General features: G+C 35.7%; 3 protein-coding genes and 1 long non-coding RNA gene across 8 annotated transcripts; 2 read left to right on the top strand and 2 right to left on the bottom strand.

The window, feature by feature from the left end:
• Positions 1 to 130: 130 nt before the first annotated feature.
• LOC128178063 (adenosine deaminase-like) lies at positions 131 to 7,912 on the top strand. 5 transcript variants are annotated; one of them, XM_052845085.1, is made up of 10 exons: positions 131 to 1,476; positions 2,398 to 2,456; positions 2,636 to 2,697; positions 2,990 to 3,115; positions 3,950 to 4,215; positions 4,325 to 4,452; positions 6,166 to 6,237; positions 6,455 to 6,624; positions 6,711 to 6,837; positions 7,416 to 7,912. In XM_052845085.1, the coding sequence occupies exons 2-10, from the start codon at positions 2,430 to 2,432 to the stop codon at positions 7,515 to 7,517; spliced, it is 1,080 nt and encodes a 359-aa protein (XP_052701045.1). In that variant the 5' UTR covers positions 131 to 1,476; positions 2,398 to 2,429; the 3' UTR covers positions 7,518 to 7,912. The 5 variants fall into 5 exon arrangements, with proteins under 5 accessions (XP_052701045.1, XP_052701054.1, XP_052701029.1 ...); XM_052845094.1 differs by having other exon boundaries at positions 131 to 1,467; XM_052845069.1 differs by having other exon boundaries at positions 132 to 1,476; positions 2,380 to 2,456.
• Positions 2,463 to 6,158, bottom strand: LOC128178092 (uncharacterized). Its single transcript, XR_008242901.1, has 3 exons — positions 5,257 to 6,158; positions 2,943 to 3,077; positions 2,463 to 2,732 (listed from the first exon to the last, which is right to left on the bottom strand). It is a non-coding gene; the product is annotated as an uncharacterized LOC128178092 (long non-coding RNA).
• A 327-nt stretch (positions 7,913 to 8,239) lies between the features above and the next one.
• LOC128178021 (beta-galactosidase-1-like protein 2) lies at positions 8,240 to 23,243 on the bottom strand. Its single transcript, XM_052845013.1, has 18 exons — positions 22,770 to 23,243; positions 22,556 to 22,624; positions 22,052 to 22,147; positions 21,860 to 21,968; positions 20,926 to 21,018; positions 20,246 to 20,348; positions 15,089 to 15,247; positions 14,336 to 14,482; positions 13,948 to 14,031; positions 13,787 to 13,834; positions 13,465 to 13,520; positions 12,050 to 12,211; positions 11,757 to 11,852; positions 11,050 to 11,140; positions 10,435 to 10,522; positions 10,095 to 10,209; positions 9,103 to 9,219; positions 8,240 to 8,449 (listed from the first exon to the last, which is right to left on the bottom strand). Exons 1-18 carry the CDS (start codon positions 23,021 to 23,023, stop codon positions 8,354 to 8,356), a joined length of 1,983 nt encoding a protein of 660 aa, XP_052700973.1. The 5' UTR covers positions 23,024 to 23,243; the 3' UTR covers positions 8,240 to 8,353.
• Positions 15,304 to 19,912, top strand: LOC128178032 (PDF receptor-like). Its single transcript, XM_052845023.1, has 2 exons — positions 15,304 to 16,432; positions 17,667 to 19,912. The coding sequence occupies exon 2, from the start codon at positions 17,684 to 17,686 to the stop codon at positions 18,878 to 18,880; it is 1,197 nt and encodes a 398-aa protein (XP_052700983.1). The 5' UTR covers positions 15,304 to 16,432; positions 17,667 to 17,683; the 3' UTR covers positions 18,881 to 19,912.
• Positions 23,244 to 27,860: the final 4,617 nt, after the last annotated feature.

Genomic DNA, 27,860 nt, shown 5'->3' on the forward strand with positions numbered 1-27,860 from the left:
TGACGAGAGGGAGACGGGGGAATAAACTTAATCCTCGACCTGTCCTCAGTGAGGTCACTCAAAGGGGGTAATTACAGTGTAATTAACAAATTATTATAATGACTTTATTGAATTTCCTTTGGGGAGCCTCTGACGTGGGGTTAGCGTCCCCTTTTACCTAAATTTTTATTCAATTCGCGGAAGAGTTTCTCAATATCCCTGGCATCTATTGTTATGCGTTAATCCTAAAGTGATAGTAAAATTAACTCAAATACCTACGTACTGACAGATGAATAGATAGACCGACTTTTGTTTGCATTACTTATTAACTTGAACATTTGATAATTGCCGATATGTGAGAATGATTTATTCCTAAATAAATTGTTACTAACTTTTTAGATCCAAACAAAAAGGCTACGTGTAAACGTTAATCCGAACCCATGTACATTATTTATCTAGCACGACGCTTTCTTCTTAATATTTCTTTAGCCCAGAAATTCTTAACTTTCACGTACCTTAAATCTTAAATTATAAAATATAAAATAATTAAAACATTTACGAAATATTATAGACTATAAGTAATTATTACGTAAAATATATAAAAATTAAAATGTGCACCGTCACATGTGTTTACAGGAAATGAACATCGCATATTTCTAATGCAAACATAAGGGAACGTACACTGAATGTAAACATTAAATTTAGAACACAACAGCTTCAATTTTGTTTTGCTTCATTAACAACAAATACAGTGTCAACTACTACAAACACATCGATAACATTTTTACACTACACTAACAACAACTTTATTAACATTTTCTTACATTACAAAAACAACAACTTCATTAACATTTTCTCTTACACTACACTTACAAACTCTTCATTAACATTTTTTTCACTACATTTACAACAACTTCATTAACATTTCCTCTTACACTACATTTACGACAACTTCATTAACATTTTCTCTTACACTACACTTACAAACTCTTCATTAACATTTTTTACACTACATTTACAACAACTTCATTAACATTTCCTCTTACACTACATTTACAACAACTTCATTAACATTTTTTCTTACACTACACTTACAACAACTTCATTAACATTTTCTCTTACATCTATCAAACCATCAATATCGAACAGCAGCATACTGACCATTACTCTTTAAATATTTGACCCAGTTTTAAATAGGTCGCTCGGCCACAAGGTGACCAGACAGGTAAGCACATGGACGACTTATATATACTTACAGATTATCATAAACTTGTTTTTTATACTACACTGTTAAAACGTTTCATGTGATTAGGGGGAGGGATCGCGTTGATTAGATAACAATCCCAGTACGATATAAGTGTTGCCCTAGCGTACCGTTCTAAGTTTGTGTGGGGGCTCTGCTATGATACGACCTTTTATCGTGTAATTCAACGCCACCTCCATATAGGATTATCCCCCTTTTATGTCGTGTTTCAAGAGCCGACTTAGGTAAGAAAGGTATGTAATGTTCTTAATAACTTCACCTTTTCCTTAAAGTTTTCAACAAAATACTTTTAAAATAATCAAAGTAACTTCGCATTTATGTGGATGGACGTTCATATATTTAATTCGAAAATGTATTGCAAACAATATCAGTGGCGTAGCTACCATGTATGCTTATATGCCTGAGCATGCACATCATTTGGGAAAAAACTCAGTAAAAAAAAAAAATAAAGAAAAAAAAGAATTCAAGTATAAAGGTCCATACTTAGTTATTCCATCAACCCGTTTCCGTCACTCGGTCCTACTTTATCCGGAATCAATGCTAAACAAAGACGTACCATATTAAAGAAACAGTACACAATGCATGTACCTAAAAAGGCAATGATTTATCTAAAAATAGGCTTAAATAGTAAGCATTCCTTTCAATTTCTGCTATATTTTTTAGTGTTAAAAATCATCAGAATCCATGAGCTTCCGGGGCCTTCGCCCCCCCCCCCCCCCCGGCTTTGCCCTGGACCCACAGGGTTCTCATGGCGGCACCCACACCTCCTGCCATTTTAAGCATGCACTTCGTTTCAGGTTTAGCTACGCCACTGAATATAATGAGCACAGTAAGTATATTATCAATATGTTATTTCTACGTTGATTTATCATGCAGGTATTTTAGGGTTCTGAAATACCATTAGATAAACTGCGTTAGTATCAGCGATGTCTCGACAAAATTTCGTTATTCTTGTACAAAGGCCCAACGAATCTAAATACAGTTCCTCTCTAAAGATGAACAGTGTTCACGATTTTTGCACGATAAACAACCACTCGGTGATTAATAAAATATTACTTTCCTTCCTTATTATGTAAGTTTAGTTATTCATATAACCCTTTTATATAAAACATACGTTTATTATCACATTGCCGAAGTCTAAATCTTACGAGCAGTTTCCACTTGGAACCAACAAGCGACCCCAACAATGTCCACAGACCATTTCCCCTATAAGGTTAGTGCTTACAACATGAGTTGGTATATGATTTTTTTTTTGATTTATTTTTATTGCATGCTCATGATCCGCAGAAACACATGGCTACTTAAAAACGTTATATCATATTTATTTAACCGATCATCTTGTAAAATTAGAGTGTTGTTCTGATCAGTCCTCTTCTATAATCTCAATGGTAGATTGAGCTGCATGTCCATCTGGATGGAGCCATCCGCACGGAGACCGTCATTGAAACAGCCAAGTGAGTAGCACCGGGGCACTTTGGGGGCCAAGAACCTAATATAGTAATTAAACTTTAATTTCTATCATATGAATGTAAACGTTTTATGTTTAATTCAGACGGCTTCTAAAACAAAAGAACTTTTGGAGTGGTTATCGTAATGATAGTTTTGTATTAACAATTTTTACGCACTTCTCAGGTGTTATAATTGACGAAGCATTTAATGTATAATTTTTTTATTTTTAGTCATGCAAGGAAAATTGTACCAACGAATGTGATCTAACTCATAGCTGAGCTTTCATATGCTTTTTAGGCGCCGGGACATTCACTTTCCATGGAAAACGATCCAGGAATTAAAATCGCACCTGGTTGTGACGTCACCCCCTTACACATTGCAGGCCCTGTTAGAAAAATTCAAAACCTTCATGCCAGTTGTGGCGTAAGATGATTATTGCATATATATATATATATATATATATATATATATATATATATATATATATATATATATATATATATATATATTGTTTATAGTAAATTCAAAGATATTTTTGCTGCATATTTTCTTAAATTATTCGATTTTTATAAATACCTCTTGGTTCAGACGATGTTCATTTAATAGTATGAAAAATTTCCAAAATTTCCCCTTTGAAAAGCCCCCTCTAGCTTTTCAGGTTTTAATACACGCTAAAAATTAAATAAAAAGTCTACAGAGATTTACCATTGCTAAAGTGATGAAGGTACCCGGATGCATATGATCACGTTGAAAAATTGTGCAAGGTATTCTGAGTGACTTCCGAATGGCGAAAAGATGTCAACATTTCCCATTATAAATCTCCATAGGAAATCTGTTTTCGTTCCTGTGAATTTTTACGAGGGAAAAATGGTAATGTATGAATGAAGTTACATGTACAAATGTATCTGGGAAATTTTCTCTTTCTTCAATTTCGATTGCACATCTTCACAGGTATGTGTATTTTTATTAAAAATCGTTCAAATGTGCAGCATAAATATCTTGGGACAGACTATAGCAAGCTATACAATATAAATCTAAGTGCGTGGAACTTCATCGTCGGAAACCCACGGCCAGTCTCGCATATGCGAGATTGGCCGTGGGTTTCCGACGATGATGGAACTTATATGTTAAGAAAAAGCTATAATCAAGCACAAATTCAACGACACCTAGTTGGACGGTAATAAAAAAATTAACAACCACTCACAACAAATCAATCAATCAATCAATCAATCAATCAATCAGTATTTGACCCTACAGAGGTGACAGAGATGCCATCTACAAGCTGGCCTATGACTTTTGTGAGGACTCCAGGCTACACAACGTGTACTATGTGGAGGCTCGGTATTCGCCCCAGTTGTTCGCCAACAAAATGACCAATGGCGACAAACCACCCTTCGCTCTAACGGAGGGCGACATCACGCCCCGGGAAGTGGTCAGCATCATCTGTGACGCTTTTGAGAAAGGCTCCAAAGACTTTGGGATCATTGTCAAGTCCATTCTCTGTTGTGTTGAGCATGTGCCAGGTGATTACTATCGTAATTGAGTAAATCACATGACAATCCATTCTCTATTCATGTATATAAGTAGTAAGCCTTCCTTTTAATATTCAGTCTGAACTTTCTTTATATTAAGAATGGTCGAATGAGGTAGTGGATCTTTGTCAGGAGTTTCAGTCACGTGGTGTAGTTGCCATTGACATCGCTTGTGGTGACCTTGACCCGGAAGTTCCAAACAAAGAACTCCATACACGTGCTTTTCAGGTAGGTATAGAGACATGATACATTTATTGAATGATTGCGAGGGAAATATGAAGGTTTATTCCCCCAAGAAAAATCATATTTCCATAGGGCTTTGCAAATTTGATTTTTCAGGGAAAACTAATTTTCATATCTCCCTCACCATTATACCTTAAATTTTTTGTTAGACCAAACAACAGTTTAAAGGAGCATACACAATACGTCGAGTTGTCCGGAATGTTTGATATTCAATGTTTTTTTTCTTATTCTCTGTAAACTTGAAGCATAGATAGTTGGATTGCTTTGATTAAAAGTTTCAAACATTATAGATCTTATCATATTTGTTTACATCGTATGCTCATCTCGGCTTTTCATACCATTGGAATAAAAAATCCCGAAGCTTTCGGGAGGTGGAATATGATAAATATTCTCAGGGAGATACGACGTTTTGTTCGCCCTGTCACGTGACTTTCTCAACCAATCAAATGACGCGTTATATGTCATTATCATACTGAGGTATAATAATATTCTTAGTTTTATTTCCTTTATATCAATATACCTACCGGGTATATTCGCTACTACCTAATTATATGAAAGTCGCGAGTCGTTATTTATAGCGCTCTCGGGTGCTAGCAACTACGGTAGCCTGTATTTCTGGAATCGCATGCTTGATTTCACTGCCGGGCATCCAGGGAAAACTACTGTAGATAAACTGTACGATGACTATTTCCTTTCACCATACAAAATAGATATGCTCCGAATTCTGAAGTTTCTTAATTTTTTGTTTAACCTACACATAAAAGTACAAGAAAACCTAGCTTTACTTACAGTTATACCACCTTCCTGGATAATTCCGGCAAAGTCATAAAAAAGGATACAAAAAAACCCACAAAAACCAATCGCAACTTCTCGGGCCTTTCCGGCAGGCTCGGAAAAACACCTCGAATGTATTAACATCACCGGATGTAAGAATTTTATACAAAATGGAGTCGCTTCCCATTAAATTAAGTATAGGCTAGACAGCCTTGTATGTCGCTTTTGTGTTATATTTTAGTGTATATCGTTTACTTTAATGAAGTATAGCTTACATCTCAACAGATCGTAAAATGTGTTGAATATATATCAAGTTTTATAAAAAGGGGGGTTGTCATGGACGCCTAGGTTATACATTCGAGATTTTTTTCCGAGCCTGCCGGAAAGGCCCGAGAAGTTGCGATTGACAAAAAACGTGACAAAACAAAACAAAACAGGATATGTTTTCAGAGTATGTTGGAAAGAAAAGAAGCGATTGATACAATAAAGTACCATACTGATATAATTTTTTTAAAATCTTTCCCTTTTCCCTCTTTGACGAAAAGGCCCGATTGAAACGACATTCAAGCGGGAAAATTTTACGTCGGAGCACAAACAAAGATAATTTTTCTTTGGCTAATTTGACTTGAGTCTATCATACGGAAAAATCTGAGCAAAGAGACGGCATTCACTTGGGAAAAATTACCCAGTTGAACCTCCCTTTGTGTGTATAAGAATGACAGTTGCTTTAGTTAAAGTATTCGTAATATTTCTTATGAGGAACAGTTTAACAAATGATGGAATTCATTTTCGGAATTTTCTTCCTTGTTTTCAAGAGAAAAAGATGTTCATAGGTTTTTGGAAATATTCTTTCCTGATGTATCATGTGTAAAATACATTCATTATGACAATTTAATAGGATGTTCTGTGCTTCTTCTCGTTCAGCAAGCCTCCAAACTTGGAATACACAGAACTGTACACGCGGGGGAGAGTGGGCCAGCAGAGGGCATCAAGTTGGTATGATCATTGAGGGATGGGATAGTTTTAGGTCTTATTTCAGAAAACCTGTAGTAAATCTTCTGAATCTTCTGAAGTCTGAACTAAAGATTATTCTACATCTTTTTTTAAAATACAAAAATAAAAATTCTTTGTATATTTCACAAATGCACTATTTAAATCGTGCATACCTTTTGATATCCGTATCCTGACTTTCTGGAAATTGTACCAAACCAAGGCCCTAGATGAGATGCACGCAGAGAGGATCGGGCACGGATATAAAGTGGTGGACGATCCCGATCTATATGAACGCTGTAGGAAGGAGAACATACACTTTGAAGTGTGTCCGCTATCTAGTGTCAAAACTGGTTCCGTCCCCGATGACCTTAACAAGCACCCCCTCCACAGGTAAACTATTCCACGTCAAATGAGATCGAGGTTGATCAAGAAACTAAAGACGCATATGTAGTTTCCTAGGTAACATCTTTTGGTAGGTTTATTGACGACGAGGTCAACTTCTCCATCAGCACGGATGACCCCATCGTCCTTGACAACGACCTGACCAGTGATTATGAAATGGTGATGGAAATGGGCTTGGATAAGGACCACGTGATCGCTACGGTATGTATTTACGTATGCATGTATACTGAAGTATAATGATATTAAAACTGCGTAGTTTGGCAATCGGTTATTATGTATTTTTTACAATATTAACCTATACGAGAACAACTACATAAACGAAGTTCAAATACCCGGTACCTATAGGTGTGTCCATGATGTAAAGACATGTATCAGGTCTATGGTTTCAGGATATCTCAGTTTCACGTACGCGGTTGAGATTTCTCAGAGTGCTAAATCACACATCACAAGTTTCTTGTAGATGTCAGCACAGTGGTGCTGAACCACACATCATTTGTCTTTCTTTAGATGTTCGCACGTTTGGTGCTGTAGCACATATCATTTGTCTCTCTGTCGATTTCTGCACGTTTGGTAATGAAGCGCACATCACTTGTCTTTTTTTTTTTTAGATGTCAGCACGTTTTGGTGCTGTAGCACAATTTTTTTGTCTTTCTGTAGGCGACACGGTTACAGTGCTGTAGCACAATTATAAAGATTTTTTGCATGATTTTTTGTAGTAGTCTTGCTTTTTTATGATATGAAAATATTTTTAAAAAACATGTATTTGGATCCCACATTAGATATTCCACGCCGCTCGTTCCTGTTTCGCCTCACCGGAAGAGAAAGAACAAATTCTGGCTGACCTTGTCAAGGTGTACGGAGACAAGTACATGAAGATGTGAACCCGGAAGTAGACAGTAAAACGAGATGTGAGAGAGAAAACAATATCCGTGAAGACCAATGAAATCAAAGAGAGAACAATAAGATCTGGAAAAGAACGTCATCTCAAAGAGAAGAACAAGATATGAGAGTGAACCACAAGATCTGTAGAAAATGGTATATAAGAAAGAACAAGATCTACAAAGAAAGTTACAGTCAAAATGACGAAAAAATTGTGTTTATTGAAAATTTGAATATAATTGTTGTGTGATAAATCAACTTAAAGTAAAAGGGTTAGATGGGGAATTCTCAGGCTGCTTCATGATTTTGGCTTAGAGCTCGAAGGAAATATATACTAAAAATCATTGTTATTATTTTGAATATCTTTTCTAAGTCTGTAATCAAATCATTGTTAATATTTTGAATATCTTTTCTAAGTCTGTCATCAAATCATTGTTAATATTTTGAATATCATTTCTAAGTATGTCATCGATTCATTGTTAATATTTTGAATATCATTTTTAAGTTTGTCATCGAATCATTGTTAATATTTTGATTTGCCTAAGCTTGTTACATAAAATTTATTAAAAGGCAATCTTACAATCAAATGCTCAACAATATCCCAGTTGTAATTGAGCTATAGATATAGCAAGACACGTCCCAAGAATTTTTCTCAGTTCACAGTTGAATTTCTACATATTATAAATTGTTCTGCATAAAAAATGAAAAAAAAACAATCATATTTTGTTCAATTAAATGTTTATTAAGAATGACAGCTAATGAGAGCTAATGAGATCAACTTAACGTGGGGGAAATTGCAATATCCACAGTTATACATGTATGATAATTATGTTAAGCATCACGCATGGCCGACATCATCTTGCAGAGCATCTAGAACATAGGTCTCTTGAAACTTGACGCTGTTGTTTGACTTGTGTTGTTCAAATATTATGATCTGAAAAGAATTCTCATTTCATTTACAGCAAGAATATTGGTATACAAAATATGCACATATTTAACAATATAGGTCTTCACATTTAACGGACGCTGTTTACGCCCAAAACGCTTATAATCTGTCCAAGATATTTATGCTGCACATTTGGACGATTTTAAACAAAAATACACATACCTGTGAAAGAAGTGCAATTGAAATCAATGAAAGGGAAAATGTCAAAGATAACTTAATTCCCACATTATCATTTTTCCCTCGAAAAAATTCACAGGAACGAAAACAGATTTCTTACGAGGATTTATAATGGGGAATGTTGACATCTTTTCTTCATTCGGAACACACTCGGAATACCTCATACAATTTTTCAACGTTATCATCCGGGCTTAGTGATGGCTGATGCAATGCAAAATCCCCGTACACTTTCTATTTTTAGCCGTGTATTGAAAACTGACAAGCTAGAGGGTGCGTTTCAAAAGGGAAATCTTGGGATTTTTTTTTATACTTTTGAATTTTTAAGAAACTATGCGGCAAAAATATCTTGGGACAGACTTTATTAGAGTTAAATTATATATTAGAAGTTGATAGTAATTAGAAACTGAACGGTTCCAATCAACTAGTAAGTAAATTTTTATGATTTGGAATTGTGAACAGCTGACCTCATTGAAGCCCTGCCTGAGGTAGGGGCCCGGGACAAACAGAGTCTGTTGGGGACCCTTGTTCCAGTAACGACCCACATTGTGACCGTTAACGTAGACAAAGCCCTTGGTCCAGTCCTTGGATGTAAAAAGTTAGGTCAGTATAGAGACAAACCAACATCTACATTTACAAATATATTTTCTGGAATAACTATACGGAAAATTATCTCTTAAGGTTCATTTCTGTATAAATTATTTACATACACGGAGTATGATTCCCCCATTTCTTACGGAAACTTTAGTTAATTTATAGCTCTATAGAAACTAACAGGACAGGTATCGACACGCCCTGTTTATCGATTGGTTGAAACCTACAGCGACCTAAGAAAAACACGGACTGCACGAAATTATCATGATGAAGTCATACTCCGCGATTTGGCTGTTTCTTTTATCTAACATAAACATTAAACATTGTACATAAACATTAATTTAGTGAATTTATTTACTTTTTACAATCAATATATTGATGTAAATATAAACAATAAAATGTCACAATTGTATATAACAATATTATGGTTTGTCTGATGCTCTATTTATATAGGTTGATAATTTTGAATGACCCGTTTCCCTAATCGTTTAAGAAAAGGATGAATAGTGATGACAAAAAACGTTTACATGAAATTAGGTTGGCACCTATCTTAAATGTCTTCTGGTCATACAGAACTTAATCCGGTTAACCAAGCACATTCATAAAGTTGTGAACTTTTTAACTTTGCTAATTGATTTATAAAAAATATAAAAAAAAATTGCAATTATAATTTTATAATTATTTATACAGTGAACTATTAGCACTACAGGATAAACTAATAAACTGGTGGGAATGACGTTATTATACGTTATAATAACTCAGTCACCACAATACAGGCGGCGGTCAGAATGAGTACAATATATTTCCCAGAATACTCTAGAGCCGTTCTATAAAAAAGTCGTCTATATAAACGATGCGTAAGTACCTTCATACTGAGATAGGAGTCGAGCGGGGTGTAACCAATGAACAGTCGCCCTCTATAGAACCCTGGTAGGTCCGTCTGTCCGCTGTATACCTCCCATTCATGATTGCCGCTCAGGCTACATGTAGATATAAAACATTATGAACAACCGTTTTAAGTCATGTTCACTCTTGATGAAAACAAGATTTCTGGCTCGTAATTGTCATATGCATATGTATTATTCGTCAATATTAGAATTAATTTTTTGAATTTAGAGAGAGAGAGAGAGAGAGAGAGAGAGAGAGAGAGAGAGAGAGAGAGAGAGAGAGAGAGAGAGAGAGAGAGAGAGAGAGAGAGAGAGAACCGTTTGTAGAAGTCGTCATCAAACTCCAGCGGGTAGATCTCCACATCAGTCAGTGGCTCGCCGTCCAAAAAGCAATTGTTGTTTAGACCTGAATTAGGAAAAAATCGAAGTACTGAAAGTGATGGGAGTTGACTTATCATAGACGCTGATGGACACTCACAACCTCCTGTCTATATTGATTTTTGCGGATTTGTCACTAATATCATCCGAATCAGGAACTCGTTTCCGCGTTATCATCTGTGTAAGCTACAAGTAATTACCGGTCCTTGAGGCGTAGAGAACTTAAGATGAAGTCCTATGATATTTTGTTAGAAATCGTTATGTTTTGTAATATATATTAACAACAAGCGAGCTAGCAGAAAAAGATCACAATTATCAACTTCGGCAGTTTATTCTTGGATTGAAAATAACGAAGTTCGATGTAACAACTAATGCCCAGTTCTCATCACACTGCTCACTTACTCAAATGTACTTTTCAAATGTGTCACTTTATTTGCAAACGGTTACCTCGACTGGTTTAAGTAAATATGAAATCTCTTAACTATATACTAATTCTGTAAATGCTGTAGTGGTATAACTAACATTTACCATGCTAAGAGTCGTTATAATTCTCACCTTTCAACTGTTCGTCCAGTATCGTGGTTCCCATAAGTCCATAGTTCACACGTCCTCTATTCTCAACCAAAATATCCAGAACTCTTCCTTTCTGCAAAGTTAGATACTCTTTGTATATACATGTATACGCATAAGACAAAGAACTCATAGGGCAAAGAAGTATCTGTACTGTTTAGTACAGAACAATTTAGCTGGGTTTTTTCGCAGTTGTGTTATCTTTTAACAGACGATACTCACTTCTTTCGTGGAAGGATGATACAAACCGACTGTTTGTACGGATATATCGTCTGTGTTATTGGACATTATGATACTGTACATACTGTCTAAGTAAAGCGATATACAGACTGTGCATACTGTGTTTTATTGTACAGACTGTATACTGTTCTTATTGTACAGAATGAACATAAAATTTATATTGGACTGACTGTACGTACTTGAATTACATTGGACAGACTGTACATACCTGACCTATATACTGGACAGACTGTACATACCTGATCTATATACTGGACAGACTGTACATACCTGATCTATATACTGGACAGACTGTACATACCTGATCTATATACTGGACAGACTGTACATACCTGATCTATATACTGGACAGACTGTACATACATGATCTATATACTGGACAGACTGTACATACCTGATCTATATACTGGACAGACTGTACAAACAGGATTCTTTTAGTGGACATTACGTACCGGCTGTGTGTCGGTGTGCCGTCCTCTAGAGATGTTCACATTCACATTGTCCACCATACCCTCCAGAATGGCCACGGAGTTACCATCCACAAACACCTACAACCAAATCAAAATCCAGACATAAAAGATTCTTCATTTGAATGATGTTCAGATTTGTCATTAATACTTTGATATTTGCCTTGTTATTCTGAACTCCAGAAACAATAAGTTTATTATCTTTGGAAGTTTGTTTTCATTGTTAAGAGTAAAATGTGTCTGAGAAATTTCGATATCAGAGTTTAAGCGATTCCAACCTCTATCCTGTCCCTGGGGAACTCCGTAAAGGTCAGGTTGTGACCCTCAGTGATGTTGACCCGGTACAGGATGTACCCGTACCTCTGACCTCCAAAGTCAACTCCGTCCACAGAATGAAGGTCAAGCATCTCCATGGGAATGGTCCCATTCTCACTGAATTTCTGAAGACAAAAAGGAGATAATTGTACAGTGTAAATGACTTGAGAAAAATATCTCGGTATCTGATGTTTAATTTCAAATGAAACCCTAGCACGGGTTCAGACCCCAGCACGGGTTCAGGGGGCTGGATGGTCAACAAATTAACCATCAGATCTACCTGAAATCGAAAGGTATGATTTGTTAAGATATAAACATCATTTATGAAAGGAAAGATATTAAAGTTAAAATTCCTATATTTTATCTTTAAAGTTTTGGTACTTTCCTATATTGTAACATGTATATGGAGCTTTTCTTTTAAAGGAGATGAATTCAGTCTAAAAATGACCACGGCCATTGAGTCCTCTTAATTTTCTGTGATAGCATAAGTCAACAAAGGTTTGTGATAGCATAACTCAGCAAGAGCTTGTGATAGCATAACTCAGCAAAGGCTTGTGATAGCATAACTCAGCAATGGCCTGTGATAGCATAACGCAGCTAAGGTTTGTGATAGTATAACTAAGCAAAGGCTTGTGATAGCATAACTCAGCAAAGGCTTGTGATAGCATAACTCAGCAAAGGCTTGTGATAACATAACTCAGCAAAGGCTTGTGATAGCATAACTAAGCAAAGGCTTGTGATAGCATAACTCAGCAAAGGCTTGTGATAGTATAACTCAGTAAAGGCTTGTGATAGCATAACTCAGCAAAGGCTTGTGATAGCATAACGCAGCTAAGGTTTGTGATAGTATAACTAAGCAAAGGCTTGTGATAGTATAACTCACCAAAGGCTTGTGATAGCATAACTCAGCAAAGGCTTTCATAGCGATGTTTTACCTGAGATATTTTCGTGCAAAATCACAAAAAGGTGTGGACACTGATGTGATTTTACAGCAAAATTATGAGCAGTAATGTTATATCTCATAACTGGTAACGCCATATTTCAGCATCAGTATTAACAGTAACGAGATATCTCAGAAAATGTATTTATAAAAGAATGACAAAAAATACCTCAGGGATATGAGTTAATGGTGTTTGATGTATCGGCATAGGTACAAGCAGGTTAAGGAGGGGGGGGGGGGGTCAACAAAATACCCTTCAGATCTACTTAAATTTGTTAGTATGATTTTTTCAGCTATAAAATATAAAAAATGAAATTCCATATTTTTAAGTCTTTAATATGAATGTTTCTTATATATTTATACAGAGCTCTTCTTGTTAGGGAGGTTTATATAGTCATAAAATGGCCGCGACCATCCGGCCTTCTTAATGATCGTTACCTTTGTTAGTGTCAGGATAGTCTCTAGCGGCATATACTGCTTGATGCTCACTGCGCCTACAACCAGACAGACCGCTTAATACTGTATCATATCTATATACGATCTTCACTTGTAATAATGAAAGATTTTCCTTCAGCTGTCTTATTTATTCCGACCATAATTTAATTTTCCGATGTACCGACAGAATTAACCGACTGTGTGTTACATTCATAAGTCTATATTGTTCAGAGGGTGATGTCCTCTTGTAAAATATAACCACATCAATAGAAAAAACGTAACTTAACTATCAACTGTTTTGTTTAGAGACAGCTTAATAATATACCCCAGTCTTCTTTGGGAGTGTCGTATGGGATTTCAGGACGATTTCTCTCTACAAGAAAATGAAATCATCTAACTACTGCATGCAGACAAGACTGTTTGGGTGTTGATAATGAATTAAATTTGGTGACTATTTCAACTTTGTAAGAAATGGTTCCTATCTACCTTTTGTGGCTTCATAGATTAATTGTCGAGCGATTCTGTATTTCTCTGTAATATCTCCCGCTTCCGTTAGTAATGCATCGTAATCTGTATCAACACAGATCGTCATTATTTATGTGACACTAGAACGTAAATTATATCTCATTTACACATCTTAGAAATTTCGTTTTAATTTTGAGACGCAAAGTGGCTGATTCACTTTTGACAATTTTCGTTTTGTTACATCTTTCTATTATCTGACACTTGATACTTTCTCACATCGTCGCAAACCACGGTTTTGAGTCCACAAGTTTCCTCAAACCGGGTAATAATAGAGAGAATCGATGTGAAACACACGTGGGTCACCGACGATAACTTTCTCGCTGAAAATCTCACAGTGATAAAAACTCACCATAGGAAGTGACGTCAGTCTTTAACGTAATTTCCTTAAAGTCCCAGTTTGCTCCGCTCATAAAACCAAAATTTGTCCCTCCATGAAACATGTAGAAGTTAACAGAAGCAGAGCGATTCAATATTGCCGTCAATGTGCTTCCAAAATCTGTAAAATAAAAACATTTTTCTTTGACATACAAGCCTAACCCGTCTTTTCTAACCATTTTTGTTACAGTTTGTCCCAAGTTATTGCTTCCACACTTTTGATGATTTTTAATAAAAATACAAATACCTGAGAAAGAAAATTGAATTCGTTACAAGGGAAAAATCAAAGATATCTTAATTGACACATTTTCATTTTTCACTCATAAAAGTTCACAGGAAAGAAAAAACGACTTCTTACGGAGATTTAATTTATACATCTAATGGGAAATGTTTACACATTTTTCTCCATTTTGAACTACTTGGAATACCCCGCACAATTTTTTTCGTTATCATCCGGGCTAAATGCAAAATCACCGTATTTTCTCTTTTGGGTTAACGTTGTGCATTGAAACATGATGTGGAAAAGTGGGCGTTTTTTAAAACAGATAATCTGCAAATTTTTCATATTAGTGGATGAACGTAGTTTGAGCACAATGGTATTTATGATTTTCAAAATATCAAACGAAAAGAGGTGGAAGCAAAAAACAAAGTAGTTGACTTTTCAAACACCCTAACCGTGTTTGTTAGTCGACTCCTGTAACTGTGTTTCTTAATTAAGAGTTTTTACCCTGGAGGGACTGGGAGTGGTGCTCGGTTCCCCAGTGATCAAACCAGCCTGACCAGTACTCAGTGACCATCAAAGGGAAGTCATCACTGAGAGCCTCCACTTTGCGAAAGAGTTGCTCCCCCTGTTCGATGTCCTGAAAGTTGACGGTAGGGAGCGCTTCTGTTAAAAAAAACAGAAAAATAATATACGATCAAATTATGATTGTTTGACAGGCGCGGGCTACAAAATTCCAATTGTATCACCTCGTACATCACTCTAGGAGTTTATATATCAGATCTCATCTGTTTTAACGGGCTCTGACAGAAAAAAATGGGATGAGAGATATATATCCAGCGTTTGATTTTATTTCCAACAACAGTCAAGCAGTGACTAAAGACTCAGGGTTCATCGAGCTGATCTTGAAATAAAATAAACAATGTGTTGAATGTTCTACTGAGGAATTAATGACAAAGCACTTCAGACCCAATATGCATCGGTACATGTTTCGGAAAACAGACATTTTCTGATCATATAAAATTACCATTCCCCTCGCCTCGTTTGTCCAATACAATTATTTATCCCATTTTTCTGTAATATTTTGAAACAGCGCCGACAGATTCCATTAAATTGGAAGGCACATGAAGTTCTTCGTGAAACATTTGAACTCTGTAAACGCAATTATTCATCAAACGAACCTCCGTATCTATATAACTCAGAGAGATGAAGTTGGAGAAAATAAATTGTGATACAGACAATTTAAGAATAAGAAGAGAAAACGGCCTTTTAAAACAAATTGAATCTGTTCGGATCTTTAATTTGCAAAGAGTTTTCTAGAGTTTACTCAGATATTTTGTATTTCGTTCACGCACATTTTTTCTCAATTCAAGATAAAATGATTTATTTGAATTGTGTAAAAATCGCAGTATTCTTTGATTCAAGTGATGTCCTACTTTCTTCTCGCTGAGATTCCTAGCTGTTACATTCCCGCGACCCATTTAATTACTTTAAACTAATTGAAATAACAAGATACCTACCACATATAAAAAACCATCAAGATTCAGCTAAATTTACCCCAAACTAAACAGAAAACACGGCAAATAAAGTGAGATAAAAAGTCACGCATGAGTGGGCTCACGGATGAAGATAAACGATTCGTTCGGGAGATATTCCGTGAGTAGCGTTAGTGTGGAGTCCCTGAGGTATTAGATCAACAAGAAGGTATTTTGTGGACGAGGTGCTGCTCTCTGTCTCCTCGGCGTTGTATACATGTAAGAACTGGAGTTTATTTATTGATTGGATTTCATGGTCAGCAGCCAGTGGTCTGGTTAGCACCAGTTCAAGGAATTTCCCAGATATTTTCATGAGGTAGGGCACTTTATAAAATTGTAACACTCTTTAAATAAGACAATAGTAATGTCGTTTTATAATGTCATCTTAATTAAACACATGTTTGGACATCTTAATTAAACACATGTTTGGACATCTTAATTAAACACATGTTTGGACATCTTAATTAAACACATGTTTGGACATCTTAATTAAACACATGTTTGAACATCTTAATTAAACACATGTTTGGACATCTTAATTAAACACATGTTTGGACATCTTAATTAAACACATGTTTGGACATCTTAATTAAACACATGTTTGGACATCTTAATTAAACACATGTTTGGACATCTTAATTAAACACATGTTTGGACATCTTAATTAAACACATGTTTGGACATCTTAATTAAACACATGTTTGGACATTTTTCCATCGTAACGATGCTTGCCACTTATTTTTATGGATGAGTTCGGAATCAACGAAAAATTTTTTTTATCCTATTTTAATGTAAATGAACGAATATATTTTATTTTCCGTAGGAGAGAGAGAGAGAGAGAGAGAGAGAGAGAGAGAGAGAGAGAGAGAGAGAGAGAGAGATCGTAAAAATCTACTGTCACCGAGTAAGTCACATTTAACGATATTAATAGTATGAAAATTGTATATCTGTGATACTAATTTTGTAACTCTGTTTAAATGAGCTTCTTTTGTGTCACATTAAATTTATATACATATATATTTACATACATAAAACACAGAAATTTTTTTCTTATAAAAATGGTGAAAATGAGATTTTTGATACTCATTGAACATCTGGAATCCAATTTGTACTTGAATTTTCCTTTTCTCTCTCTCTCTCTCTCCTTTCTCTCTCTCTCTCAAAAATTTTTTTTTTGCACTTCTGAATTATTATATTAAAGCATCATAATCATGCATTGTATGTCTGCAGAATGTGTGAAATAAATTAAAAAAATAAAAAATAAAAAATTTATATACATGTGAAACTTTATAAAATTTTACTGGAACATTCTCTTGAGAAAATTTAGAGAAAATATCACACAAAAAGAGTCTCAAATTTAGAGTATGAGATAAAATTTAGCGTATAATAATTACAAGACAAAATTCTTATGTAAGAAATAATTTGCAATAAAAAATTAAGAATAATTATAAGCATAAATTTTCGCGTGTTTATCACTTATTTAATGATTAATGCCCGTGTAACGATGGCGTGGTAAAGAAGCATTTCTCACATTATCGATTCCTTTCCAGAGCCCAATGAATTCCTCATGATTAGTGGTACCAACATGTCGGATCTGTTCAATGGATGTGGGGAGTTGACCGGTTTCTCCCCCACCCCCCACAACCTGACGTACTGCGGAAGTGTCCACGACGGCCTGATGTGCTGGCCTCCGGCCATCGCTGGACGCACAGTCAGGAAAAAGTGTCCAGCTTTCCACGGATTCGACTCTAGTCGGGACGCGGTCCGGAAGTGCGGCAAGAACGGAAGCTGGGAGGAAATAGTGGAATCAATTGTGACCATTTCTAAAACGAACTTTGCGGAGTGCGTCATTCCGTATGAAGTAGACATTTTCCGGAGATTCGACGATCACACTAGGGATACGGCTTTGACCATGAGTGCAGTTGCACTCTCACTTCTTATTCTATCTCTACTAAGTATTATAGTTGTCTTTGTGATATATTACTGTATCCTCCCAAAATTTATAAACACTTGTCTACATGTGAGAATTCACAAAACATTGTTTACAGCTGCCATTTTAGACATTTTAGCTAAAATGACGTCGCATAGTTTGTTACTTTATGAACTAAACAATATCTCGTTTCTGAATTCAATATTTTTTACAAGTTTCATGTGTAAATTTCTAGCCACATTTAAACAATACACAGAAATAGTGTACCTTGGTTGGCTTGCGATGGATTCGAACTTCATCCAAATACTTTGCAAATCAGAACACTTGTGTTCCTACGGATTTACCATGTATTGCATTGTGGGATGGGGCTTACCCGTCGTACCCCTAACTTTGTGGGTGGTCACACTGGTAGTGGACCACAAAGTACAGTGCTGGATAGACCACACGTCACATCCGGTGATGTGGGTGATTGATATCTATAAAGTCTTTATCTTGACCACCACGCTAGTGTTTCTCGTGCTGGCCTTGGTGCGACTCCACATGGCCAAATACAAGGACAAGGTGTACGACCTTCCCAAGATGAAGTATGAGGTCAGAATGTCGCTCGCGAACTTGGGCTTCGTTGGGATCTCCTGTGCCCTAGTGATGATTCCCACACACCTCCCTTTGGGTGGCCACCAGGTCGTCCAGTTCCTGTCCGTTATTATGACGTCATTAATGGGATTTCTTGCCGCCATTATTTACGCTTTCGCAAACAAAGATTTCATAAAATTCTTAAAGCACAATGAGGTACGCATGCGCTTTGGTAAATATCTAACTCTAAATGTTCCGTAAAGGTGATTTATAGTTTTATTAAGAATGAAGAAGTGAATGCTTATGTATATATCGATGTTTCAAATGAGTGGCACAAATAAATATATTTCATTTTCTTCATGACTGAATTTAAACATTTCTTCAATATTGAATAGGTCACTAGTACATCTATATATTTGGTCGATTAGTTGATAGTTTGTTTCCACGATACGTTTATTGTTCCTAAACCACATGAATTAGATTGTATTAATGTTTAAAATAGTGTTGCAGTACATGTACAAATCCTTCTTACATAAACCTCCAAATTAAATAGTATTTACCTTATAATTGAAACAAAGCATTGCGTTTTCAAAGATAGGGAGAGAATTCTTAAAAAATATAATTATACATTTTGGTTGTTAAAATATCTTATAGATGAGGTAAAATCGCTAAGTATATAACTGTCAACGATTTTGATGTATCATCTACATGATATGACTTCGATTCAAGGGTAAACAAAATATTGCCTGACAGAAAATAATGACTATAGAAATGGCCAATTTGTTACGGACGAAATGTCGTGCCAAGTAAAAAAGGCGTTTTAATTCCAGAAAGATGGATAATAAATCAAAAACAGAATTGTTTTAAAGCTACTCAAATTCTTTGCCATTGAGATTTTTATAGCTTTGTTTTATCTTTTTCTCCATCTTCTCAGTTCTTGAAAGTTTCATAGCATGACTTCATTCTCTTTCTCTCGCACAGCTGTGATTAATGATGGTGTCAGAAATAGGTTCTCTTCCTTTGGTTGTCACCTATTTCGTGCCGACCTTCGGGTTTTTTGTGCCCTCTGATGACGTCACAGGATGCCAATAAGTAACTAACCCTGTCCAATGACGTTGTCCTCAAGTAAACTTGACCCAATAATTAAAGATGTCATTGACCTTATTTTAAAGATTGTTTATTTTCTTTGTGATTCACTTCCAAAGTTTTTTCTTTTACATTTTTATTTTCCAAGAGAAGAGGTCTGTCTGGTTTTGTTTTATTCGTTCAATTGTTTTATTTTATAATGGTGAGCAAATTGAAATCTTAAAGGAAACTTTACATAATGAAAATAATTTTATAATTAAGCATTAAATATTTGGTGGTTTTTTAAAATTTCACATTTGTTTTATCAAACTTTTGAAAACTCATTGACAGACATGAAGTTGTTGTTACAATTTGTGATTTTATAATAACAGAAAAATTGGTAAAAAAATGTCATTCGATTCTGCTATGCAAAACAACATATTATTGTAAAATAACAATTAAATATTCATTGGTTCATATCGTTGCAAGAGAATGACATTCTCGAGAAAAGCCTAATTTTTATGTCATCATACTCTAGTATAATTCCCACCAATGGCCTACCTGTGTAAAAAGGGGCGTTGTCCAGTCCGTTTAGACCCTCCGTATAGTTGAAGTAGCCGTCTGACGTAAAGAAAAGTTCCCGGATGCCGTTGTCTATCAGTGTCTGTCGGAGATAGGACAAGGCAGTAATCAATGGAATGTATAGGACTTAACAATAGCCACAACACAATGCAGTGTAAAGGACTTAACAGTAGCCACAACACAATGCAGTGTAAAGGACTTAACAGTAGCCACAACACAATGCAGTGCAGTGTAAAGACTGAACAGAAATCAAAACCAAATACAATGCAAACCAAATTGTAATTTAGATAACAATAATCGAGAGCGCTAGCTTTTGAAATAACCAACAATAGATATGAAATTAAAGGAGAAAAAATATGCGTGCAATGAGGCGAATTTGATAACCGTTTGTTCGTTTGTGAAATATTGCGAGATTTCTCTTTAAGAGCAGTGTTTAATTCACGTGAAATAATACTGTTGTATGCGCGTAGTTCCTAAAATTCATTACTAATTTTTAAACACAACTTTGATATTTGTATTCGATTGCTTGATTGATGTTTGAAACTGTTCTGGATAGAGTTTGTCAACACTCTATGTTTGTACAAATGTTTTAAATTTTTTTCTTTTATTTTTTTGGGGGAGGGGGGGGGGGGGGCTGGAAGTGGTTAATTTAAGCTGACCTTCTTCAGAAACAATAAGTGGCCTGTGTCGTTGCTGTAGGAACCGAATTCGTTCTCCACTTGAACCGCAATGATTGGGCCCCCTTTGTGGTGCTGAAAAAGAAAACAGGTGCCAGTACCAGCAGTTCACGAGGTGTTTGTCATTGCGTGGGTGTAGAGGGTAGAAGGGTAAGGAGGACGACGGCTTGCACCGAGGTTCACTTTGGATTTTGACCTCGCGAGCTGTACTATTGGGAATATATTACACCGATAAAGAAACAGCTCAGAATAATGGATTTATGATCGGGAAAGCATCAATTATTCACAGAATCGAGTCATTCTTGACCTTCAAGTCTGCACAGGGAAGAAAATATCTATATAAATATAACATAGACACTCATTCGTTTCTTCAAAGTTACGTGTGTACAAATCAGACCAACGGGTTTATAATTACTGTGAAGTTCAAACTTCTAGAAAATAAATTATTGGCTATTTTATTATTAATAAGTTAACACCTTGATGTTGCATTAAAACTATAAATTAGATAATATATCTTACGTTAACATCATTAGATATACTAACAACCTACAAGATTAATGTAGCATGGAAATTGAGGGTTCATAGGGAAAATGGTTTAACTTGAATGCATCCATACATGCAATAGATGTAATGGCAATCGAAAACCATATTCTTGACACAGAGAGAGAGAGAGAGAGAATGAGAGAGAGAGAGACATTCTGTTCTAATTAATCACACAGTTCATTAAATTCTGTGCAACCTTTTAGAGCCATTTTAACAAAAACTCGGGCTTTAGACGGTTTGTATCAAAATAGGGTATCAGTCATACCGGGTATTGATATCATTCAAATCATATATTTGTTATAAATTCATTGTTTAAGTAGCGGCGACTGAATTAAAAGTTGCGAACCACGTTTGCTGTAGAACTGAAGAATACCTGTAAATCCGACACCTCTGACATCAACCGGGAGAAGTAACTCTGGACACGTGACTGGTAGCCATGGTAATTTGTCCTCACTTTCATGTCGGGATCCCGTAACAACCAACTGTAAAAGTCCAAGATATCAAACAGACAGTTTGTGCATTATGTATCAATAAATACGTTTTATTTCATTCAACCAGGACTTACGGCGGGAGTCCCCCATAATCCCATTCGGAACAGATGTATGGCCCGGGTCGGAAGATGACGTAGAGGCCAGCTCTGTGCGCCATATTGATGAACCTCCTAAAAACAAACCACTTATATAATATATATTTTCAATTTGATATGCATTTATTTTGGCTCTCAATATGATACATTGACAGGCGAGCAAGGAACAAAGAGCTTATACTTCCTTGTGAGATACCATTGCATAAAATGAAAAGGGCAGAGAAACAACAAAAGAATAATCTAAGTCACTAGAGCTTAGAACTATACATCAAGTATTATATGATGCTGCTTTTATTGTTTTTATGTAGAAAATATGCTAATATTATATACAGCTAAAACTGTGATTAACTTCTATATCAAAAGTGACTTTTGTGTACCATATATATAAATACTGCAGTAACTATATCTATAACTTCAATCGTATATACAGTCTCAATTGTTGCAACTTTAACACGATCGAAAAATGTGTCATGTGCACGTTACTTTAAATCAAGTATTCCTTTGAAATTATATTTCCCGGGATATGGTTCATGCAGATTCCAAGGCACATACCTGTAACAAAAGATAGTGTTCTTGACATTGGTATTTTAATGAATATTTCTTAACTGACATCTCAAATGTCAACACTAAAATATAAATATCATTTAGTATGTTTTAGTTTGTTTTTATGTGAGTCGAGATCATATTGCATTCTTACAGTGTCAATGTGTTTAATCCACACGCCTTCATCTTCCGCATCCGGTCCCACCAGTATTCCGGAACGACACGGAAATAGTGCAAACTTCCACTCAAGATACGGAGCGGGTTCCCGTCTAAATAGAATGTCCGGTTTTGAAAAGTCAGGCTTCCATTGCTTACATACGGAGAATCACTAATTTGAGCCGAAACAGACGAAGCAATTAAAATAACAGTCACCGCAGCGAATGCGATAACGTAGAACTTGGTCTCCATATTGTCTTGTTATACGCTATGGATGTCTACTGGTTTACATGTACAAGTACTGCACGCCCATGCACTGTCGTCTGCTCCTTGATAAGAATGACTCGTGTGATCTTGGAGGAGAGAACTCGTGGGACAAAGTAGGTCTGTAGACCAGACATCGTACATCACCTAAGTAAACCTTTATCTATAACTTTGTAACGAGGAAATGGTTTTCGTCAGATTATTTGTATAACTGAATTAACCTTAATTTTGGACGTTGATACCCGGCACTGTTGGCATTTTAGTTCGAAAATTTAGAAGAAAACAGCTATTAGCAGTGTAGAAGACAAACATACAATATTGTAATGAAAACGGGAAGATCTTTATCCTAGTATGTGAAAATAAGTTTTAGCAATTTTAATACAGACAGTCTTGCTTATCCTAACCTTTACTCAGGTTGTCTGTTAACAAAAAACAAGAATTTCTCTTAAAGGAAGTTGTCAGTTAAATGTTTTATGTTATGCTAATCATGCATTAAACCTCGCTGTTTCGATGCTTTCCGAAATAGCAAGGACAGAATTAACTTTACTATTATAGAAGACGAAGCAATAGCATAGGGAAAAGAGTACCAATTCATTTCCCAAAGGGCTCAATGTTAACCTAAACACACCTGGCTAGTTTGCTGTTTTACTTACCGACATATACTTGGTCACATTTGAAACTTCATTACGAGCACTAACAAAAAATCACTAGAAATAAATAGGGCCCCGTTGCGTTTATAGGTCAAAATTGAGCTTGTTTACAACTTACAGCGATACACAGCAAATAAACCCAAGTCTCAAAAATGACACCCACCCCCTATTTCAACCCCTCTTATTTCATCATTGAATTTAAAAAGTGATGAATTACTTTGAAATAATCATTATTTCAGCAATTAATTCAGCCAATTACCTTAGCCATACCTTTTTCTGCGCGGCTCAATCTTCTCTGATGTCAACATCCGGTGCATTGGTACTCTCATTCCAGCAGCTTCTCGTTCTTTTCGGCAGAGCTCGGAAACACTTTTTGGGAGTTGATTTTAATCAACTCTCCTATACAGTTACTCTGGCAAACCGAAAGTGAAACAGTGTTTGGACCTAAGCACAAATCATCACCGCTGACAAGAGTTAGTTCTTGAAAATAATCAATAAATTCGATGTAACGTACGCTTAAGCATTTTTTTAAAGGAAACTTATTTATAAATACTTAAGAAATAGTCAGATTTTAAATAATACGAACAATTTAGAAGTTTTTAGCAGTCGTATGTATTCCTACGCCAGAGTTCAATGTAGTCTCGTTCAACCATCGGCTGTGTCCGTACATCTTCGACAAGCAGAGAGTCAGTCTTTATTTAGAGGTCGCATCATCAAGCTATTACGTGACCTGGTATCTCTTACTTGTCGGAGATTAACGGAGACAGCCGAACATCTGGTTGAACGAGACTAGAGTTCATTATTGGTTGGATCCATACACTTTTTGAAATATTTCTAATACCGATACATAGTTTGATGAAATCAATTCTATTTTTAAATATTACACAACATGATTCATAAGAGGTTTTCTCGAAATTCTTGTCGGAAAAGTCCGAGAATCAATATTATAAAAATGTGCGTCATTCAAATAGATATTATAAACTACATGACAAGCAAAATAACATATCGTTGATTTTAAGATAAATATTAATCGATAAAATCAACTCCCGTCAGTACTTCAGTACTTTGATTTATATAAATGGAGTCACTTCCCATTCAAATAAATATCGGCTAGACATCATTGTACGTCGCTTCTGTGGTATATTTTAGGGTGCATCTTTGACTTTAATGAAGTCTGCCTCACACCTCGACTGAGCTTAAAATGTGTTGTAATAATATCAAGTTTTATAAGTGATAGAGTTCAATAGTGAAGTTTGCCGAATGCCTCTTACGGACACGGACGAAGCCAATCACAAAAATAGACAATTAATGTATGATAACTGTATGGCGAGTAAAGCTACTTTCCAGTCTAAGACTGATTTTGAGCAATGCATTCACAATTCAACTGTGTCGTTTTCAAAGTTGACAAAAAAGAGACATTCGTTTGATATGATATGATATGCGTTCTGTTCTTTAAAGGGGCATGGTCACGATTTTGGTCAAAAATTATTTTTCCGATTTTAATACTTACAATGCTTCAGAAAGGAATTTTTATAGGCAACCAAAATTTGAGTTTCATTTGTTGAGTTATAAGCGAGTTACAGAGCTTGAAATTCTTCGCTATGTAAACAAAGCGTTTGTTTACATTTTGAACGTTGAAGTAAAAATTTCAGTTTTAAACCTAAAACGATTGTGTTAACCATTAGGAAATGTTTATCTATGCTTAAAATAAATAAAAAGACAGACAAATAAGCAAGAAAAAGATTTTTTACTGGTATATTGACCCTATGTGAACAAAAAACAGGGCACGAGCCTTGTTTACATGACAAAGAATTATGAGCCCTGTATCTTGCTTATAACTGTACGAATGACTCTCAAATTTAATTTGATCATTAGAAATGCATTTCCAAAGCATTGTAAATAATAAAACCATAAAAAAAATTGAACAAAATCGTGACCATGCCCCTTTAAAATGTCAGATACATTTTAGGCAATAAAAAACTCTAGAATGAATTAAAGCCTTAGTGTATTAAATTATACACTAAACATTATTTACGCTCAACCAGACGAAATGTGGTGTTCCGTCACACTCACCGTAGCTATAAGAGTGTTTATCAATGGCCTAACTATACTATGAAATGATGCTCAATTCTGAATTCAAAAATAATAGTCGCAAGGTGAAATCAAATCAAAGCAGAAGACAACACGAGTATAGATCGTTTTAAAACGTTGGATCCTCCGTGTTATGATAACCATTTTTGACTTCACCTCATTGCGTGACGATTCACTTGTAACACTAACCCTAATCTCTTCCCAGAGTTATCGTTCCCGCTCCTTCTCTGCTATTTGTAAACCCTTTGATGAGAGGTTACCTTAACCCTTACTCTATTTAAGATAGATAAGAAATCTTTTTTTAAGGAAAAAGCAATTACAATTATTAGATATGAACTTGAAATGCAACTGCAAGTGACTTAGAGTTGAATCTCCCCAAGGATACAGGAGTTAGTGGTGACAGACATCCTAGACCCGGCGGCAGAACAGTTATATACGTAGTAGCAAAGGACAGCTGAAAGATGCTTAAATGAATTATTTATGTGTGGTAAAATAAGAAATACGTTTGTCCATCTTAAAGAGCAGTGCATTATTAAACAGACAGGGGAAACTGACGTGAACTGTATTTGAATATTTCTGACGTGCACTGTTTCTGAATGTTTCTGACGTGCATTAAAAATGTTTCTATATACGTAGATGTCAACCCTGTAACATCATAACATAACCAAATCTGAAATATTGATCAAACTGATTATATATCAATTTTCATGCCAACATTTTTGGAAAACTTTACTTATATAGCAGGTAGAGGTTAACGTGTGTTTAAATGACTTGACAACCGGCGAAGTGGCAACGCTTCAGAGTGACTAGAGATCTAGGATATTGAGTGTCTGAAAAGAGGTGAGAATTTTATAAATTAAGAAGTAGGAATATAGATCAGTAGTATTGTGATTTCATAATTATGTAGAGTGATGCTTCTTTAACGTTTTGTTCTGTTCTAATTGTAAACGAAATCCAAATGTCGTTATATATTTTCACAAATCCATGATGGCAGCTGCTGATATTAACACAGCCCAAGTCTCCTTGCAATGTGGTCTTTGTAATCAACCATTCCATCGCTTCTGTAACACCTATCAACTTGGTCTGTGCGAAGACTGCATTGGCAAACACGTCAGTCTACCACTCAGACTGCACGTCATTGTTCCTTATATAAATCGTAGGGAACAAAATGTCTGTCCTCGGTGTATACACCACCCTTACCAGACATTTGAGGCCTACTGCCAACATTGTGATGTTCCCATCTGCATCGGATGTCTAGCGGGTTCTCAACACGAAACCCACGAGATTATAAACGTGGGAGAAATGAGGAAACTTATCAAAAAAGAAACGGAAGAAATTACAAATCTTATTTACAAGAACGGGACAGCGGAGTTCAAGGTTATTAGAAAAAAATTTCAATTTAATTCTCACTTCTCAGATTTACTCAGAAAGGCTGAATACCATGGAAAACAATGGTATCTAGAAGTGAATTTAATTTCGACAATCTTGAATCTCTAATTAAATCGCAAAAAGATCGGCACTTCAAAGAACTAGTAAGCTGCAAACTAAAACTAAACAACCGGATCAAATTTATGGTTCAAACGGTGAAGAAGAACACAGAAATGTTAAGGACTAATAATTTGTTTCATATCAAAAATTACAAATCCAATGTAGCTGATTTAAGAAAAAGTATGCAAATACCAGATCCTCCACAGATGTTGGCGAATACCAAATACAAAAGAGAGCGTTGCATTAAATTTGAAAAATACAGGGCTTCATTGAAGCAAACACCAACGCCAAGACTAGAGCCGGCAAATGAAGTTCAAAGATTACAAGTAAAGGAGTTGCTGAGTATCCCCAAAGTAATAACCAATGTTCCGTTAAATGGAGAAACACCACGTAGACTTTCGTGTACTAGTTTGGACAGAGCTTGGATGTGTGGAAATGGGAATTTGATAACATGTGTGGCCATCAATGGATCAGTACGAAGCACTGTGAAATCAACATGTCTAGACTTTCCAGGTGATATTGCCGTAAACAGACAGGGAGAATTATTGTACACTGATGTTGCCCACAGAACGGGGAACATTGTGAGGCAGGGGAAG

The sequence above is a fragment of the Crassostrea angulata genome, chromosome 1, assembly GCF_025612915.1.
Source record: "Crassostrea angulata isolate pt1a10 chromosome 1, ASM2561291v2, whole genome shotgun sequence".
Lineage (NCBI taxonomy): Eukaryota > Metazoa > Mollusca > Bivalvia > Ostreida > Ostreidae > Magallana > Magallana angulata.

Bases quoted from the DNA above. Each gene is read 5' to 3' on its own strand.
- LOC128178063 (XM_052845085.1), top strand. From the start codon at position 2,430: ATGTCCACAGACCATTTCCCCTATAAG. The intron at 2,698-2,989 runs GTGAGTAGCACC...TATGCTTTTTAG, and splicing joins ACCGTCATTGAAACAGCCAA to GCGCCGGGACATTCACTTTC. The intron at 6,625-6,710 runs GTAAACTATTCC...ATCTTTTGGTAG, and splicing joins AACAAGCACCCCCTCCACAG to GTTTATTGACGACGAGGTCA.
- LOC128178032 (XM_052845023.1), top strand. From the start codon at position 17,684: ATGATTAGTGGTACCAACATGTCGGATCTGTTCAATGGATGTGGGGAG.
- LOC128178021 (XM_052845013.1), bottom strand. From the start codon at position 23,023: ATGGAGACCAAGTTCTACGTTATCGCATTCGCTGCGGTGACTGTTATT. The intron at 11,853-12,049 runs GTTGGAATCGCT...ATTTGGTTGTAG, and splicing joins TCCCCAGGGACAGGATAGAG to GTGTTTGTGGATGGTAACTC. The intron at 10,210-10,434 runs GTTCTCTCTCTC...ATCTACATGTAG, and splicing joins GATGACGACTTCTACAAACG to CCTGAGCGGCAATCATGAAT.